Source organism: Vipera berus, assembly GCF_964194415.1.
Source record: "Vipera berus genome assembly, chromosome: 2".
In the NCBI taxonomy this organism is placed as follows: Eukaryota; Metazoa; Chordata; class Lepidosauria; order Squamata; family Viperidae; genus Vipera; species Vipera berus.
The window spans coordinates 101,666,951-101,684,647 of NC_138203.1; the positions used below are offsets into that span (position 1 = coordinate 101,666,951).

Sequence of the window (17,697 nt, forward strand, 5' to 3'; positions counted from 1 at the left end):
TTTTCAAATGTGACAAGACTAAGCTGAATAGATTGGTGGGGGGAGAAAAGGTTACTGGAATTAGAAAGTTATCTTCATCAATCCTTTATGTACTCACTTTGACTTACTCTCTTGCGAATCGTAGCAATTTCAAAACTCACTTTGGGATAGAAATTGCTGGATTTAAACTGAAGCACAAAAATAGGTCAACAGCATCTCTTCTCCCAACGTAATACAATATTGGTCTAATCATGGTTAAAATTTAGACATATGAAGATCAACTGGTTCTGAGGTACTTAACAATTTCATACATGACCAAGTATTTTTTTAAAAAAGCCTTGGGAAACAAATAGAAAGCTTGAGTAGTGAATTTCCAAGAAAGACTGGCTTCCTGTTGGGTGCTCATATGCACAGTATGAAGAGATAGTCTTTCAGAACTCAGCTGAACTCTATGATGTTCAACAGAGTGCCACTGAACATCACAGAGCTTCTTCAAAACATCTCCAACTGCATGACCTTCAGGTATGTTGGCCTTCAACTCCCAGATCCCCAGCCAACACAGTTATTTTGTTACATAATCCGATACCAGCCATATTTTCAGATGTAAAGGAACAGGAAATGAAAGCCCACTTTTGCATCAGCAACAACAAATTCTTTTTAGCATTTTACTACTATATTTTTCCTGGCTGGCTCTACTGAGCCATTACCATTGCTGAAGTTTGCCCAACCAGTGTTTTGTTTTTGGGTTTTTTTTGGCTTGTGACTAAGCAGAAACTGCATCAGAAATGCTCAGGTATGGTGGTTTTGAGATTGTCCCATAGAATCTGAAAGCGTTCTGAATGGGTAATACTGCCTAAGTGGGATCTGCAACAAAGACTGGGTTGATATATCATGCTAAGTCATGGTTCAGTAATTAGGGTTTAAATGTATATTAAGTCATAAACCACAGTAGCTGGATTTATATAACACACTAAGTCACAATCGACCAACCATATTTTGACAGCACAGTATGTGATCCCCATCAAAACACTGTTCTTCTTTTAAGGTTCCACCACACTGCCAAGACTTTTTTTCAGAATACACAGAATACATTCTCACACCCAGCCATTTTGTTTTTTCTGCAGATGATCAGCATCCTATCCTGCTGATGATGTTTAGTCCTATTTTATTGCTGTTAAGAGCTCTTTTGCTCATTAGGGTTTTTCTTTCAACCTAGTTATATTGCTGTCCCTGTAAATCTGGTGTGTTCCTCTAAGCATGCTGACACCTCCCTCTTTCAACTCCAAAACCATTCTCTGCAACTGTCACAACTGTGTATCTGACATCACTCGTGGCACATCTACGTATACCTATTCCTGAACAAAGTGCTTGTATTCGGTCACATGTCTTCTGCCACCAAAAGATGCAAGAAAAACAACAGATCCATTTTGGAATGCTACCAGACTACACCATGAGATAATGAAGCTTAACAGTTACATCTCCCAAGGCTGAAATGAGAATATGCATAAATTCCCAAATCCACAGGACTTCAGGGGTGGGAAGGGAGACATAGTATACAGAAATATACTATGTAGGAGGTCTGAAAAATACAGCTCCAAAGGAGGGGGGGGGGGCTTTGAGTTTCGACCACTGCCTGACTCAGACCAGCAGTTCCTCAGGAGAAAATTTTCCTCCTCTTTTCGGCCCATCAGGGCAGCCACACTGCTTTGCATTCTTAAGTTGTCCCATTTTGTTTACAGAACTAAATTCAGCTTGCATTTTTCCCCCTTCTTTTTTCTTTTCACCCTGTGGCCTCTGTCCTTCCATAACCCTGCATGTACCCTTGATTTACAGCTTTCCAACCCTGAAGTACAGCCAGCGGAAGTTTAACTTTTGTTGTTGTTGCTTTAAAAAAAAAACAGATTTGTTTTATTTGGCTAAAAATAATTTTAAAATAGACAAAGATAACTGGTGAATCAATTCTCTTTGGTTCAGAAACAAAAAGCTGCAAAAGTCAGAGAGGCTGGCTTGGGTTCGTTTTATCTAGAGGGCAGATGGGATTTGTAGTTTGGACATGAACCCTCAACATTGTAGTCATATCACTTGCCTATTCTGACATTCACCTAAGAATGTTAAGTGGTAAACCGCTTAACGAGGGTTGTAAAGCACTGTGAAGCGGTATATAAGTCTAAGTGCTATTGCTATTTCAGATCATCTACCATTCCTGAACCAGGCAAAATAGCATTCCCTCCTTCCCGATCCACTGCCCCACGTATTACAGGGGTCTCATACACACAGGGGAGGGTTTATTTCCATCCCTAAAAGAATGGGGGACAACTAATCACTGGCGATATGAAAATGTCACGTTGGAATGCAATGCAATCTTTACAAAAGACCCTGCTTGGAAAGCTCCCACTGCAGGCAAGGTGGGCAGTTATAGAAAGTAACAGACTTTGTCTTTTGTTGGGGTATCTGAAGAACATCAGATTTAACTCATTGCAATGGCCTTAAAAATTCCCCAAATACCCACTAGCCTACACGATTAGGGCCTTTCGTTTATAATTTCATAATTTTTTTTATATTTGTTAATTACTGCTAGCAAGCTCAGCTCATTCCTACATCCATTTCTAACTGATTAATAACATCATATTAAAATAAGGTTTAGCCCTGTCCCCCCCCTATTTTTTTAACCATGAGAAAGAATGTACAAAAACGCCTTTCTCTTACATGTGTCATTTTGAAGGCATTACAACTTCTAATTTCAGCCAATTCGTTTAATTTAAATCATCGGTTAAGGTGTTGGGTCTTGGATCTGAAGAGATGCAGAGCCCAATCCGCAACTGACCATCATGATTTTCAACCATCATTCTGTCGCAGCCCAGTTTCCTGATGTATGCTGATTTGAGCTTCCAGAATATTAATATTAGCAGTACTATTACTACTGCTACTAATATTATGCCACAGAACAACAAATCTGTCCCCTCCAAATTGCATAAGAGAGTTCTCCTTTTTTGTCAAAGGGTAGTTTTTCAGAGAGGAGATATACGGAAATAGGGGAGAAGGGAATAGCTGCAAGGGGGAAAGTAATCACAGGTTCAGACAAAAAAACAAACAAAACAGAAGCCACAGCCCTTGCACTTCCCCTCGTGATCAGCTGGAGCCTCTGGCGAGTGGTGCTTGTGCTCTACTCACACAGGATTCAGCAGAACTGACGGGACTTCCAGCCCTGAGAAGTAGCCTCTGAGGGAGGGAGCCAGCGGATCTGAAAAAGACCAAAGATCACAAGTGAGAAATGGGACTCGGGCAAATATGAGCAATGCTTTTGCACAATGCCCTCTTTCTAGTTCCTTGGAGCTAGGAATCATCCTTGTATTTCAAACAGCAAGTTGGATCCATTTTTCATTTGTTTCATTTATTAGCTTTAAATTTTATATCCTGGGTCTGCTGCAAGGAAACTAATGAAGGCAGTACCTTAGCTACTAAATCATTACACACAGTGAAGAAGCAGATTAAAAACAAAACTGAATCAACAAGAAGAATGAGTATGCAAGGAGCATTAAAAGAGGGAATAGATCTGCTTTACCTGATTAACCTACTGAGATCACTTATGAATCTAGCTGTTTTAAAGAATTTTACTTTTAAAAAAGAACTCTGAGCAGAGAGCAGATTTTTGCCCTACTGTACTCTGCTCACATAAAAAAGTACTATATAATTCAGTGGAGCATTGACTATTGAGAGCAGGAGATTAGTAAGCATAAACTTATTCGTGCAATTTGCAGATCCCACTTGAGATTAGTGGTCATTATCAATATATGCACTGCCTCCTTTCATATTTCAGAAGGGACTATTTCATATTTAAAAATGAAGGAGTGCCTGAGAGACGTGGAGATTTAAAAATTAAGACATTGTGTGTGGTGGGTTTCCATAATCATATTTACGTAACAATACAGCATAATTTTAAGTTATAGTAAATGATGCCTCACCCTTTGTGTCATCTCATTCCCAGCCCTCCCACATGGATCAAGAAGCTATTTTTGAACTCATTGGAAAGATGGGTGGGCCTGAAGCCAAACGGAGAAGGGAAAGTCAGAAATTCCTGCTAAGTTGATCTTTTCTTGTCTCAGAGATATCCATATGCAGTCATGAGATAGACATGAAATCATTTAACATTTAAAAACGTAACTGAATATGGAATATATTATGTCGTTGGCTCTGATGAGCAGGAACGAGAACACGCAGATGAGTACAGAAAAACTCATACTTTATTTAAGCAGAAAATGTACTGAGAGATTGGAGTCACCCTGCTTCAATATATAGCCAATATATTAATCAATTGGATTGAAGCTATACTTGCCACCCAAAGTTGACCAATGGCAGGACCGGAGACGTCCTGTCTGGGTTGCTGGAGAACCATTAGTTCTCCAGCAATGCACGTGGTGATACTCCAAAAGCCCAGTACATAACAGAATATATTCAGAAATGACAGCAGTATAATAAAATATTTGTCAAAATGCCAGTAGAACCTAGTGCCTCCATCACTGGGGGCTTAGATGTTCCCAGAAGAGGCAGCCTGGTCCTCCGCAAGAGGGAGGTCTCTCAGTCCATTCCTCCCCTCATCCCTTTCTTTTCCAGCTGACATGAAAATGAAATTTCCTCCTCCAAGATGAATTCAAAACCACACTGCAGTTTGGCAACTAATTATCAACACAGAGATTATAATATTACAGCTATAACAATAAGGATCATAGACAAATACAGGGGAATGCTATACAGGGGACATGATTTATATGCTTGAATTCTGCAGCCACAGTTCATTGTTGACATGCTTTCCAGATAATTCCAGGTGAGGCAATCATGTTTTAGTAAATAGTGTTTTGATTCCCTTTTGCAGAGCATCCGTTACATTCTTGGTGTGACAAACAGATATTTCTCTAGCATTATTAGAGATGCAATACAGTTTCATAAATGTCCAGATAATTTAAAAAGGAAGAAAAGTTATCAACTGACAGCTTGTGTATTGGTCAGTAGTTGGTTATGGGTGTCTTGCTCAGTTGAACATGAACTGTATATGAAGACGTGATACTTGGTGCTTTTGGCAAAACAATGCATGTTCATTTACTTTATGTAGCATTACATGGAGTCTTCTCCCTGCCAACCTAGCAGTTTGAAAGCACGTAAAAATGCAAGTAGAAAAATAGGGACCACTACGGTGGGAAGGTAACAGCATTCCATGCGCCTTTGGCATCTAGTCATGCCGGCCACATGACCACAGAGTTTCCTCGGACAAGCGCTGGCTCTTCAGCTTTGAAACGGAGATGAGCACCGGCCCCTAGAGTTGGAAACTACTAGCACGCATGTGCGATATATATATATATATATGTTTTCGTAGATTTTCACAGGTATAGGTATGTAGGTCTTGGCATATTCGGGTCTTTTCCCGTGTAGGATTGAGGGTGTCTTGGCAATGTTTCGATGAGGTCCCACTCGTCATCTTCAGGCTGGTGTCTTCGGTTTCATGCTCGATGCTGCTGACAAAGTGAGAAAGAGCCTGTGCCCTAGAGGTTAAAACAACTGCCTAATGTGCAATCAGCCCAGGTTCGAATCTCAGAAGGGTGTGGCTGACTGATGAGAACAAATAAGTTTGAAATGGCTATATCAGTCTCCCTTTAATTCTTTGTTAGCAATCCAAAAATTTATGCAATACACACACACACTGCTTAGAAACTTACTTCCTGGACCATTTTTAAAAAGTCACCAAAAACAACAAAGAATTCAACCAGTGCCAAATGAAAATAAAGCAGCCAGCAGATGAAGCAATTTCACACTTGCCATCAGATAAAAAGATAAACCACTACATTGCTGCTAAGTGTTATGAAAAGCTCAGATTAAATTAATTGGATTTGAGTCACTCATGACTGCAGAAAGTTCTGGACAAAAGAGTACAAAAATGAGTAGCTCTTCCCTATTAATGTGCAGTGGTGTCTGCAGGAGAATCCGAAGAAAGCGACAGTGGCAGTACAAAGACCCGCCCCGTTTGTACTTGTATTGCCATCATGATATGCATAGGGACAGAGCTTCACCTTCTTTGCTATGGCTGCCATGTTGCCTTTTTTTCATCCTCCCTGTGGATAATGTCCTGTTGCTGATGCCATGCCATATCTCCCCCCCCTCTACTGCAGATGTATTGCACTACATTCCCCACAACTCCACTCTGCACCAAAGCCAAGGAGACTGGAAAAAGCTCTAATACTTTACAGTATTTAGATGGACCCCCAAAGCAGCAGGATAGGAGAGCAGACTTATCACAGTAATCAAGTGAAAGACCTGAAAATCAAAGTTGTGCAAAAAAAAAAGGGCATCCTTTTAACTAAAGTGAATGTGCTGCCAGATTTGCACTCCAGGACAAGGGCAAATTCTTTAGATGAGATAGGTCAAGTTTTAATTCTGAGGAAGGAGGGAGGGAAGAAGGAAGGGATTCTGTTCCAAATAAATTCCCTCCTTGAAAAAGAATGACCTTCTTCATCATTTTAGAAAACTATCTTCAAAAGCCTTAATTAAGAAGCTGACAGAATCTGTAACTCCTTCCCTGATACTCTAGGCTAGGGTTATCCTACATTATATATTGCAACAATCCAATGCTTGGCAGTCAGCATACTGCATCAACCTGAATAAATGCAACCGCACAATCCTCTTATCTGTCTTATTCACGATTTTAAAAATGTAAAAGGCAGGCATAGGAAGTATAACGCATGAAATTATCCTACTAGAAGTGAATCCACCTAAATCATAACCGTTTTATTAGCTTCAGCCAAAACCCACACAAAATGAGCCTTCTTTCATTTGCTTTTTGCTTTGTCCCTCTCAGGGCTTCCCCCCCCACTGACACCTAAACGTGTCTTGACATATTTTTAGGCCTGATTGTGTCTTCGTTTCATCCCCAGCCCATGAGTGAAACAGCATTAATTCATCCTTCACTGTACCAGTATTAAATTCAACACCATCTAAAGATAGCTTTAATTTATATAAAATATATCACCATAAACTTTGGGGGAAGTCAGGGGGCAGCAGTGGCAAAAGAAATTGAAATTTGTTGCCAACTCAGGAAAGGGCAGAGGACTCTTCAATGCCATGGTGGGGAAAAACCCCGAGTCTGTCAAACTGTGCACATCGTCAGAGAGACAAATGAGACAACTTGCATTATGTGACTTATGAATTTGCAATTGATATTGGGGCTCTAGCATAAAAAGCCAGGATTTGTTGGCAGTGTTCCAGACATGTCATTATAAAAAACAAAATAAAATCCTGGCGGTATATTCTGCCTCCTTGGAGTTAACAGGTATTGCTCCAAGGAGAGACCATGTAAAAAGGAAAGCTTCACAGAGGCAAGGTATGGGTGCAATAGATGCTCCGAGAAAGTTCCACACCCATTTGCACTCTGAAGTGACCCTGAGGGTACAGATAAACTTCCAAGTGGCCTCAATGTCTCTCAGAGAGCTAATAATCTTCAGAGTGCAAACAACCAGATGACTATAAAAAGTATAAATCCTTCCATTCCCCACCATTCAGTCAGAACTGAAGAAGCTTCTTTTTTCAAAGAAAAAATCAAGTTGCCTTTTGAAAAGCACCTTTGGCACAGCAACTGGTCCTTCCTGTGAATCAAATCCTGGACTCTTCAATTCAGCGTTGACTCCTGGCAACTTCCTGGACAAATTATTATTTTTTTTTTATTTTAATTCCATTTATATCCCGCCCTTCTCCGAAGACTCAGGGCGGCTTACAAGCTTAGCAGTAGCCTTCATTCTATGTATATGCCTGCTTATTAGGGCTTTCATACACCCCCCAAGCGGCATTATTACAAAGTCAGCTTAATTGCCCCCAACAATCTGGGTCCTCATTTTACCTACCTCGGAAGGATGGAAGGCTGAGTCAACCTTGAGCCTGGTGGGATGCAAACCTGCAATAATTGCAGGCAGCTGGTGTTACTTAAGGAGGCATTAGCCCACTGCTCCACCAAGGCTCAAATCTCTGTAACTTTTCTGGCAAGATTTCAGAAGTGCTTTGCCCTTGCTTGTTTCCTAGGGTTGGGAAAGAATGACTGGCCCAAGGTTACCCAGCTGGCTTTGTGCCTAAGGCAGGACTAGAACTCATTGCATCCCCCCAGTTTCTAGCCCAGTTCCTTAACCACTAGACAAAACAGGCTCAAAGTTAATTTTAAATTTTAAATTTGTTTAGCTCAGTTTAAATGTTGATTATATTTATTTATTTAGGATATTTATATGACTGTCAATTCGCTCTCCGTGACTCTAGGTGACTTACAAGCAATTTAATGGTGTTTCTCCTGGTATGTTATACTAGGCCACTGAAAGGTCAAGTAAGGTCCTTAACTGAAAAACACAATCTTAGCCAATTAATTTCATGACAATAAATCTGCACTAATTAAATCTTCAAGAGAAGCACTATCTGCATGAGAAAGGAGAATAATGTAGATGGTTTTATCAGTACTTGTACTTCAGTCATTTTTAAGCTCAGACAATATTTAAATGTGACTTTTTAAATTAGGACACATTTTAATTAAAGTTTTAATCAAATGTATTACAGTCCTGATATTTGAATGTTTTTTAGGAGGTACAATATGGGGGGGGGGGAAGAAAAAGGCAAAGAGGCAGAGAGTTATGTTAGTTGAACTCTTAGATCTGGAGTAAATCTGCCCATCTCCATTTTAATTCTTACAACTGCCTGCCACTCACACTTTTCCAAAGTCATTTTTATTTGCTCCAAATTCCCCTCAGCATTAGAATCTGAATGTAAGAGTTTGCACTGGTTCCCACTTCCATGTCGATCAAATAATTGCCTGCAAGCTCGGATGGAACAATAGAATACCTCAAAAGAAATCTTTGACTCATAAAGCATTGAATTAAGTTCAGATACGGAGCAGCAAACAACATGTTTACACTTGCACACATTGGCATGCTAAAGCAACTCAGGAAATGGACCGTCTTAAATGTCCACAATGCACACATTCCACAGGGGTTAATGGCCTCCTCTTTGCAGTTCTGTATTCCTTCAGTACAGGGGGTTTTGAAATAGAGAAGGCCAGTATATTTCAGAAAGCAAATAAAATCTATTTTTCTACCAACTTCTCGTGACATTACATTCATCTTGTCTCCAGTGCAGTTCTGAGACAATTTACAGTCATCCTTAGTTGTTCCCACATTAGAGCATTGCTTTCCCCTTTCATCAGGCAATAAACTGCAACAGTGTTGTCATGGGTACAAACTGATGTGGTTTTTCAACCATTCAGATGGTGTTACAATCAGTTAGCCACTTGGAGTGGTATCAGCTAGCAAGGTTGACTCAGCCTTCCATCCTTCCGAGGTAGGTAAAATGAGGACCCAGATTGTTGGGGGCAATTAAGCTGACTTTGTAATAATGCCACTTGGGGTGTGTGTGAAAGCCCTAATAAGCAGGCATATACATAGAATGAAGGCTACTGCTAAACTTGTAAGCCGCCCTGAGTCTTCGGAGAAGGGCGGGATATAAATGGAATTAAAATAAAATAAAAAAATAAATTATACTGTACTATTGGCCACTACTATGGGCAAATACTTCCTCCTCTAGATCCATTAATCCAGCTGTGTTTCTCAACCTTTAAGTTGTGTGGACTTCAATTCTCAGAGTTTTCCAGGAAGAATGCTAGCTAAGGAATTCTGAAAGTTGAAATCCAACCTAATCTAGCCATTAAATTGCCTCTCAATCCCTGACAATCAGTACACATTTTTCTTACTAGCTGGTGATATTTGGTGGGAGGGGAAAACATTATTCCCTGCCCTCAATGGGTAAATGAAAGCATCATTTGTGGGCATCATGCCTGTGGCAAGACAGGGATCACTAGCAAATTTTAACATGTTTGTGCTGAGGAAAAGTCCTACAGCATCCATATGAGATAACCTATACTGTACAAAGAAGCAAGGCGCTAGAGCTTTTTCTATGTACCCAGTGGTCATTTGGATTTTTTGCAGGTCAGATATTGTTACCCTACAGATTCCCAAGAATAAGCAACATGTCAATAAAATAAACCAAAGAGAAATGTACTTGGTTTGTTAAATTTATATAAATTACATAATCTAGGCTGGATTATATTAAAGACCTAACTAGTTCAACATTTTTCTCCACTGGTGACCAACCAACATCTAGAAAAATTAATATACTGTACATCATCCAGGTCCCTCATTGAGGGAGATTTGCAGTCTAGAAACAACAAACAAAGAGACAAAAAAATAGAAAATGAAACAGGATGTGAACCTTCTCTTGCTATAGCCTTCTAGCTATCAGGAGCTTCTAAACAATGGAGAACTATTATGTCAAACAATCATAATTTCTCAGTCATTGTGTGAGAAACCTTCTTTCATCTGATCTGATTTTATCACCCATTCATAATTTTATAATATATATGTCACTCTCTTTCAGCCCAATTCACCATGCAGGGTTGTTGTGGGGAAAATAGGAGAGGGAAAGCGTGTCGGATATGTTCACCGCCTTGAGGTATTTGTAAAAACAATAAAGGCAGGATACAAATAAATATTTTCAAATAGCTTAGACAGTATTTTTCAGATGAAAATCTGAAACATGTTGCTGTTGCTTCAAAGAGAAACTCTTGATCCTTCTTAGTTTTCTTCTAAAAGAGGGAGTAAGGACAATGTAATCAGAATTTTTGAAATAGGGTCATCAGTACCACAGACCGTATTCTGGATTTAGCCACATCAAAAGAAGATACTGGATTTTACTTTCAATTCTGTTCATTATAATACTTAGCACAGAATTTGCCCTTTTAATTTAACCACAACTATATTGTGAATGGTATTTCCAAAAAATTATATACCAGAACCCTAACATGTTTTCTATAGTTAATCAGTCCTAGTACGGAATGAATACACACATACGTGCAGACAAAAACACAGCTTTTATTGCTTTTTATAAGTAACTCATGGCAGTGAACATATCTAATATTCCTACGTCTTCCTATTTTCCCACAAAAACCACCTTGTGAGGTTATTGGGTTGAGACACAGTGACTAGCCAGCTTTCATGCCTAAAACGGGGCTAATCTTGCCATACGGGGAAAGAAACTGTCCTTGTTCCTGGAATTATCCTCAGTGATTCTCACCTCCAAGCCTGCAGTCCAGTGGAGGCACATCAGAAAGAGGCATAAAACTTGCCATCTTTGGAAGAATATGCCTGCAGTGGCTGGTGTGTGGCCCTTTATTTGTAACTGGAGAGGGTGAGTCTCTGCCTTGCTCCCTGCCTTGCAAGCTGACTGAAAATAACAAAAGTGGGAGCAACATAGAGGATAACAGGCCAGATATGTTTAGCTCACACTGGGTAGGGCTCATTAACACTGACAGCCTACTTTGAAAGCACAAAATACAATAACCTGTTCAGCAAGGCCAGAGGTAGGCAACCTCGGCTCTTTTATGACTCATGGACTTCAACTCCCAGAATTCCTGAGTCAGAGCTGACTCAGGAATTCTGGGAGTTGAAGTCCATGAGTCATAAAAGAGCCGAGGTTGCCTACCCCTGAGCAAGGCCAAAGTAAACTAGACAACTCACCGACAAGAAAGCAGAACATAAAACACATTAGAGAGAAGATGCAATTTTAAATTATGCAGGTCAGAAAACATTTGCAGATTTCTTCTGATGATGAACATTCTCCAGGATTTTAGACTGCAACATGATTTAATCCACTGGAATCAATGGAAGTGAAGTTGCTGCTTAACACTGATCAAAATCAGGTTTCATGTTTCAAACCAGTCACAGTGATCCAGTGATGCAATTGACTAATTGATCCAGCTTATGAATGCTTCATTTTCACACGATGAAATACTCGGTCCGGAGGCTGGAATGAAGTCATACATTTACTGTATGATACAAACTTTTTTTGGTCCATCCTTCATTTTAGGAAGGAACTAAGGACAGAGTTCCTCCTCTGTTCTCAACGACATATTTTCAGTCCAATCTTACACCTCTACCAGATGGTAATCACCATCCAGTCACTGATCCATCCTAATATAGCTCAGGGACCTGATAAACTTTCAAATAAAATGGTGAGGAATTAAACCTATCACCATCTACATTCCAAACATGGATTGAGCAAGAGGAAGTCCTTGAGGTACAAGCATTTATTTAGTGACCATTCAAAGTTATAACAGCACTGAAAAAAGGAACTTATGACCTTTTCCACACTTTAAGACCGTTGCAGCATCCCGCTAGTCACATGGTCAAAATTCAAGATACCTGCCAATTGGCATGTATTTATGATATTTGCTGTGTCCCGGGGTTATGTGATTCCCCTTTTGCAACCTTCTGACAAGCAAAGTCAATGGGGAAGCCAGATTCGCTTCAGAGCCAGTATACCGACTTAACTGTTGCAGTAATTCACTTAACAACAGTAGTAAGAAAGGTCATAAAATGAGGCAAGACCCACTTAACAACGGTCTCACTTAGCAACAGAAAGTTTGGGTTCAGTTGTGATTATAAGCCAAGGATTACTTGTATAGCTTTTTAATTGGAAAATATCTTAATTCAGCAACTGGACTACATTTTTGTTTTTTATAGCCATAATTCTCCTAGAGGCAGAAGATTTATTATTTTATTATTTCAGTAAGTTTATTATACCTGTCTATTCCGTCAGACTGCAAAATTTAATACTAGGTCAAAATAATTAAAAGCACTTAATGTTTAAGTTATTCAAGAGTCACCCATCTTATGAAAGAATGCCTGTACTGAGAACTTTATAAAGTATGCTTAACACAAATTAGTCTCAATTAGACCTGCTTTGTTGTTTTGAAAGGGAGTTAGTCATGATTAACTTTGGCTGGATTTACTACCTCAGAATTTTCTTAAATCTCAAACAGGCCTTCATGTGCTTCAGCTATCCACTCATGGTAAATTAAAGTGACTTTGCATAGACAAATCCTGTTGTTGTTGTTAGTTGCGAAGTCGTGTCCGACCCATCGCGACCCTATGGACAATGTTCCTCCAGGCTTTCCTGTCCTCTACCATCTTCTGGAGTCCATTTAAGCTCACGCCTACTGCTTCAGTGACTCCATCCAGCCACCTCATTCTCTGTCGTCCCCTTCTTCTATTGCCCTCAATCTTTCCCAGCATTAGGCTCTTCTCCAGTGAGTCCTTCCTTCTCATTAGGTGGCCAAAGTATTTGAGTTTTAGCTTCAGGATCTGGCCTTCTAAAGAGCAGTTAGGGTTGATCTCCTCTAGGACTGACCGGTTTGATCGCCTTGCAGTCCAAGGGACTCGCAGGAGTCTTCTCCAGCACCAGAGTTCAAAGGCTTCAATTCTTTGGCGCTCAGCCTTTCTTATGGTCCAGCTTTCACTGCCATACATTGCAACTGGGAAGACCATAGCCTTGACTATACGCACTTTTGTTGACAGGGTGATGTCTCTGCTTTTTAGTGTGCTGTCTAGATTTGCCATGGCTTTCCTCCCAAGGAGCAAGCGTCTTTTAATTTCTTGGCTACAGTCCCCATCTGCAGTGATCTTGGAGCCCAGGAAAATAAAATCTGTCACTACCTCCATTTCTTCCCCATCTATTTGCCAGGAATTGAGAGGGCCAGATGCCATGATCTTGGTTTTCTTAATGTTTAGTTTCAACCCAAGTTTTGCACTCTCCTTCTTCACTCGCAACAAGAGGTTCTTTAGTTCCTCTTCACTTTCTGCCATTAGAGTGGTATCATCTGCATATCTTAGGTTGTTGATGTTTCTTCCGGCAATCTTAATTCCAACTTTTGATTCATCTAGCCCTGCCTTTCTCATGATGTGCTCTGCATATAAGTTAAATAGGCAAGGCGACAGTATACAGCCTTGCCGGACTCCTTTCCCAATTTTGAACCAATCAGTGGTTCCGTGTCCAGTTCTCACTGTTGCTTCTTGGCCCGCATATAGGTTTCTCAAGAGACAAATAAGATGGTCTGGTATGCCCATCTCTTTAAGGACTTGCCACAGTTTGTTATGATCCACACAATCAAAGGCTTTAGCATAGTCAATGAAGCAGAAGTAGATGTTTTTCTGGAACTCTCTAGCTTTCTCCATGATCCAGCGTATGTTAGCAATTTGATCTCTAGTTCCTCTGCCTCTTCGAAATCCTGCCTGTACTTCTGGTAGTTCTCGATCCACATACTGCTGGAGTCTAGCTTGTAGAATTTTAAGCATAACTTTACTAGCATGTGAAATGAGTGCTATGGTGCGATAGTTTGAACATTCTTTGGCACTGCCTTTCTTTGGAATTGGAATGTAAACTGATCTTTTCCAATCCTGTGGCCACTGTTGAGTTTTCCAAATTTGCTGGCAAATTGAGTGTAGCACTTTTACTGCATCGTCTTTTAAGATTTTGAATAGCTCAGCTGGAATACTGTCACCTCCACTAGCTTTGTTGTTGCTCAGCTTTTCTAAGACCCACTTCACTTCACATTCTAGGATGTCTGGCTCGAGGTCAGTGACCACCTCATTGTGATTGTCAGGGACGTTAAGCTCATTCTTGTATAGTTCTTCTGTGTAATTTTGCCATCTCTTCTTAATCTCTTCTGCCTCTGTTAGGTCCCTGCCATTTTGGTCCTTATCATGCCCATTTTTGCATGAAACGTTCCTTTCATCTCTCCAATTTTCTTGAAAAGATCTCTGGTCCTCCCTATTCTATTGTTTTCTTCTATTTCTTTGCACTGTTCATTTAAGAAGGCATTCTTATCTCTTCTAGCTATTCTTTGGAATTCTGCATTTAATTGGGCATATCTTTCTTTTTCTCCCTTGCCTTTCGCTTCCCTCCTTTCCTCAGCTATTTGCAAAGCTTCCTCAGACAGCCATTTTGCTTTCTTGCATTTCTTTTTCTTTGGGATGGTTTTGGTTGCTACCTGTTGTACAATGTTGCGAACCTCTGTCCATAGTTCTTCAGGCACTCTGTCTATCAGATCTAATTCCTTAAATCTATTTGTCACCTCTACTGTATATTGAGCAGGGATATGATTTAATTCATACCTGACTGGCCTAGCGCTTTTCCCTACTTTCTTTAATTTAAGCCTAAACTTTGCAACAAGAAGCTCATGGTCTGAGCCACAGTCAGCTCCTGGTCTTGTTTTTACTGACTGTATAGAGCTTCTCCATCTTTGGCTGCAGAGCATATAGTCAATCTGATTTCTGTGTTGTCCGTCTGGTGATGTCCATGTGTAAAGCCGTCTCTTGGGTTGTTGGAAAAGAGTGTTTGCTATGACCATCGTATTCTCTTGACAAAATTCTATCAGCCTGTGCCCTGCTTCATTTTGTACTCCAAGGCCAAACTTGCCTGTTATTCCAGTTATCTTTTGGCTTCCTACTTTAGCGTTCCAATCCCCCATGACGATAAGGACATCATTTTTGGGTGTTAGTTCTATAAGGTGCTGTAGGGCTTCATAGAACCGGTCAATTTCATCCTCTTCAGCACCGGTGGTTGGGGCATAGACTTGGACTACTGTGATATTGAATGGTTTGCCTTGGATTCGAACTGAGATCATTCTGTCATTTTGAGGATTGTATCCCAGTATTGCTTTTCCTACTTTTTTATTGACTATGAAGGCTACTCCATTTCTTCTGAGGGATTCTTGTCCGCAGTAGTATACCTGATGGTCATCTGAATTAAATTCACCCATTCCTGTCCATTTTAGTTCGCTGATACCTAAGATGTCGATGTTTAGTCTTGTCATCTCTTGTTTGACCACGTCCAGCTTTCCTTGATTCATGGATCTTACATTCCAGGTTCCTATGGAGAAAAAATCTTTACAGCATCGGACTTTCCTTTCACCACCAGACATATCCACAGCTGAGCGTCCCTTCGGCTTTGGCCCAGTCGCTTCATTCTTTCTGGCGCTACTAGTACTAGCCCTCTGCTCTTCCCCAGTAGCATATTGGACGCTTTCCGACCTGAGGGGCTCATCTTTCAGCGTCATATCGTTTTGCCTTTTGGTACTGTCCATAGGGTTTTCATGGCAAAGATACTGGAGTGGTTTGCCATTTCCTTCTCCAGTGGATCACGTTTTGTCAGAACTCTCTGCTATGACCTTTCCGTCTTGGGTGGCCCTGCACTGCATAGCTCATAGCTTCATTGAATTACGCAAGCCCCTTCGCCACGACAAGGCAGTAATCCATGAAGGGGAGACAAATCCTACTGTTTTTTTTAAAGTTTATCAACAAATTAAATCATTAATCCTTTGGGATACTATCTATTGTTAATCTAGGCACACTAGTCAGAAAGTTCATAGCAGAAATTATCTCTTCTTTGAGTTCAGATTTTAAAATGTCTTTTTTACACACAAAAGAATGAGGGGAGAGAAAAATATAAAAAGATCAAACAAATGGGGATCTATCCTACCTAAATTTGTTAACCTTCATTTGTTGTGAGAATAAGGATTAGGGTTAGGATAAGAGTAAATAAAGATCTTCTGCCAACCTAGCAGTTCGAAAGCACGTAAAAAAATGCAAGTAGAAAAATAGGGACCACTATGGTGGGAAGGTAACAGCGTTCCGTGCGCCTTTGGCGTCTAGTCATGCCAGCCACATGACCACGGAGACGTCCTCGGACAAGCGCTGGCTCTTCGGCTTTGAAACGGAGATGAGCACCGGCCCCTAGAGTCGGAAACGACTAGCACGCATGTGCGGGGGAACCTTTACCTTTACCTAAATAAAGAAAGAAATGGACAGAAAAATGGCGGGACTTGAGAAAAAAGGAGCTCTTTTAAAAAAGAAAACACAATGGTGGAACAACAAAGAAAACTGGAAAACATTAAAATGGGCTAAACAGACCTTTGTATTAGGGAAGATTTTAAATCTTAAATAATGTATCCTTGTGGCAGGACAACCACAGTTTAAGGAAAAACAAAAGGGAGTCCATTCTATCACGGCTGCAAACACAATTTCCAAGAAAGCGGATAGGAACACTGTAGCATGACAGCTCTCCGCTTCAGCAAAGCCCTCTGAAATTCCTCAAGCAAATTCCACAGAGCTAATCAGCATTCCATTACTCTGGAAGTCAGCACCTTAGATATCTCCTCGTGTCTTCGGGAACATTTGGGCCATTCCAACCAGCAGAAAGTTGTGAGGCAGCAAGACTTCCAGGGAACGCTCACACCAATTCTTCTAAATTTGCTAAATGTTCTTGGCTACAAGGGAGCATCCAAGCATGCAGGATTACAGACCAGACATGCCCCCAGGCAGTCCCCAGTGATTAAAGCCATCCATGTTTCATTAGTTTTCCCCTTTGCTGGTTAATTTTTAAGTAGATTACACCAGCTTTCAGAAAACATTAGGAGTTTCAGGCAGTAAAGTTCAAGGAGCAGGAAAAGTGTTTGTGACAGAACATATAGTACATTACTGGGCACTGTGATCTCCAGATGGATTTGGAGATTTTTCACATGCAATCTGCCCTGTTGTAACTCGTGAATAAAAGATAGTTTCCCGTTCCAACTTAATTCCCCTTTTCCTGTCCTGCCACAAATTGTTTTCCTCAAGTTTATGGTTTGTAATCTCAATCATTTCCCGCAAGTCTTCAGACAATAACTTTTAGGAGAAATATTGGCAACAGTGCATTTGCTAAGAAACATTAACACACTCCATTCTATGTGTTTCATTTTTTATTTAATAATAGCACTATGCTAACTGTGAAATATTTAAGAAGAATACATATCAAGCATCCTGTATGCCTCAA

At 40.4% G+C, this 17,697-nt stretch overlaps 1 protein-coding gene across 1 annotated transcript in view; it reads right to left on the reverse strand.

Annotated features, from left to right (window-relative positions):
- Positions 1-17,697, reverse strand: part of RBPMS (RNA binding protein, mRNA processing factor) — a 69,713-nt gene that overhangs the window by 2,289 nt on the left and 49,727 nt on the right. Inside the window, exon 6 of the mRNA XM_081317570.1 lies at positions 3,151-3,220. Coding sequence (XP_081173696.1) covers positions 3,158-3,220 — 63 coding nt within the window. The 3' untranslated portion in view covers positions 3,151-3,157. The remainder of the gene's footprint in view (positions 1-3,150; positions 3,221-17,697) is intronic.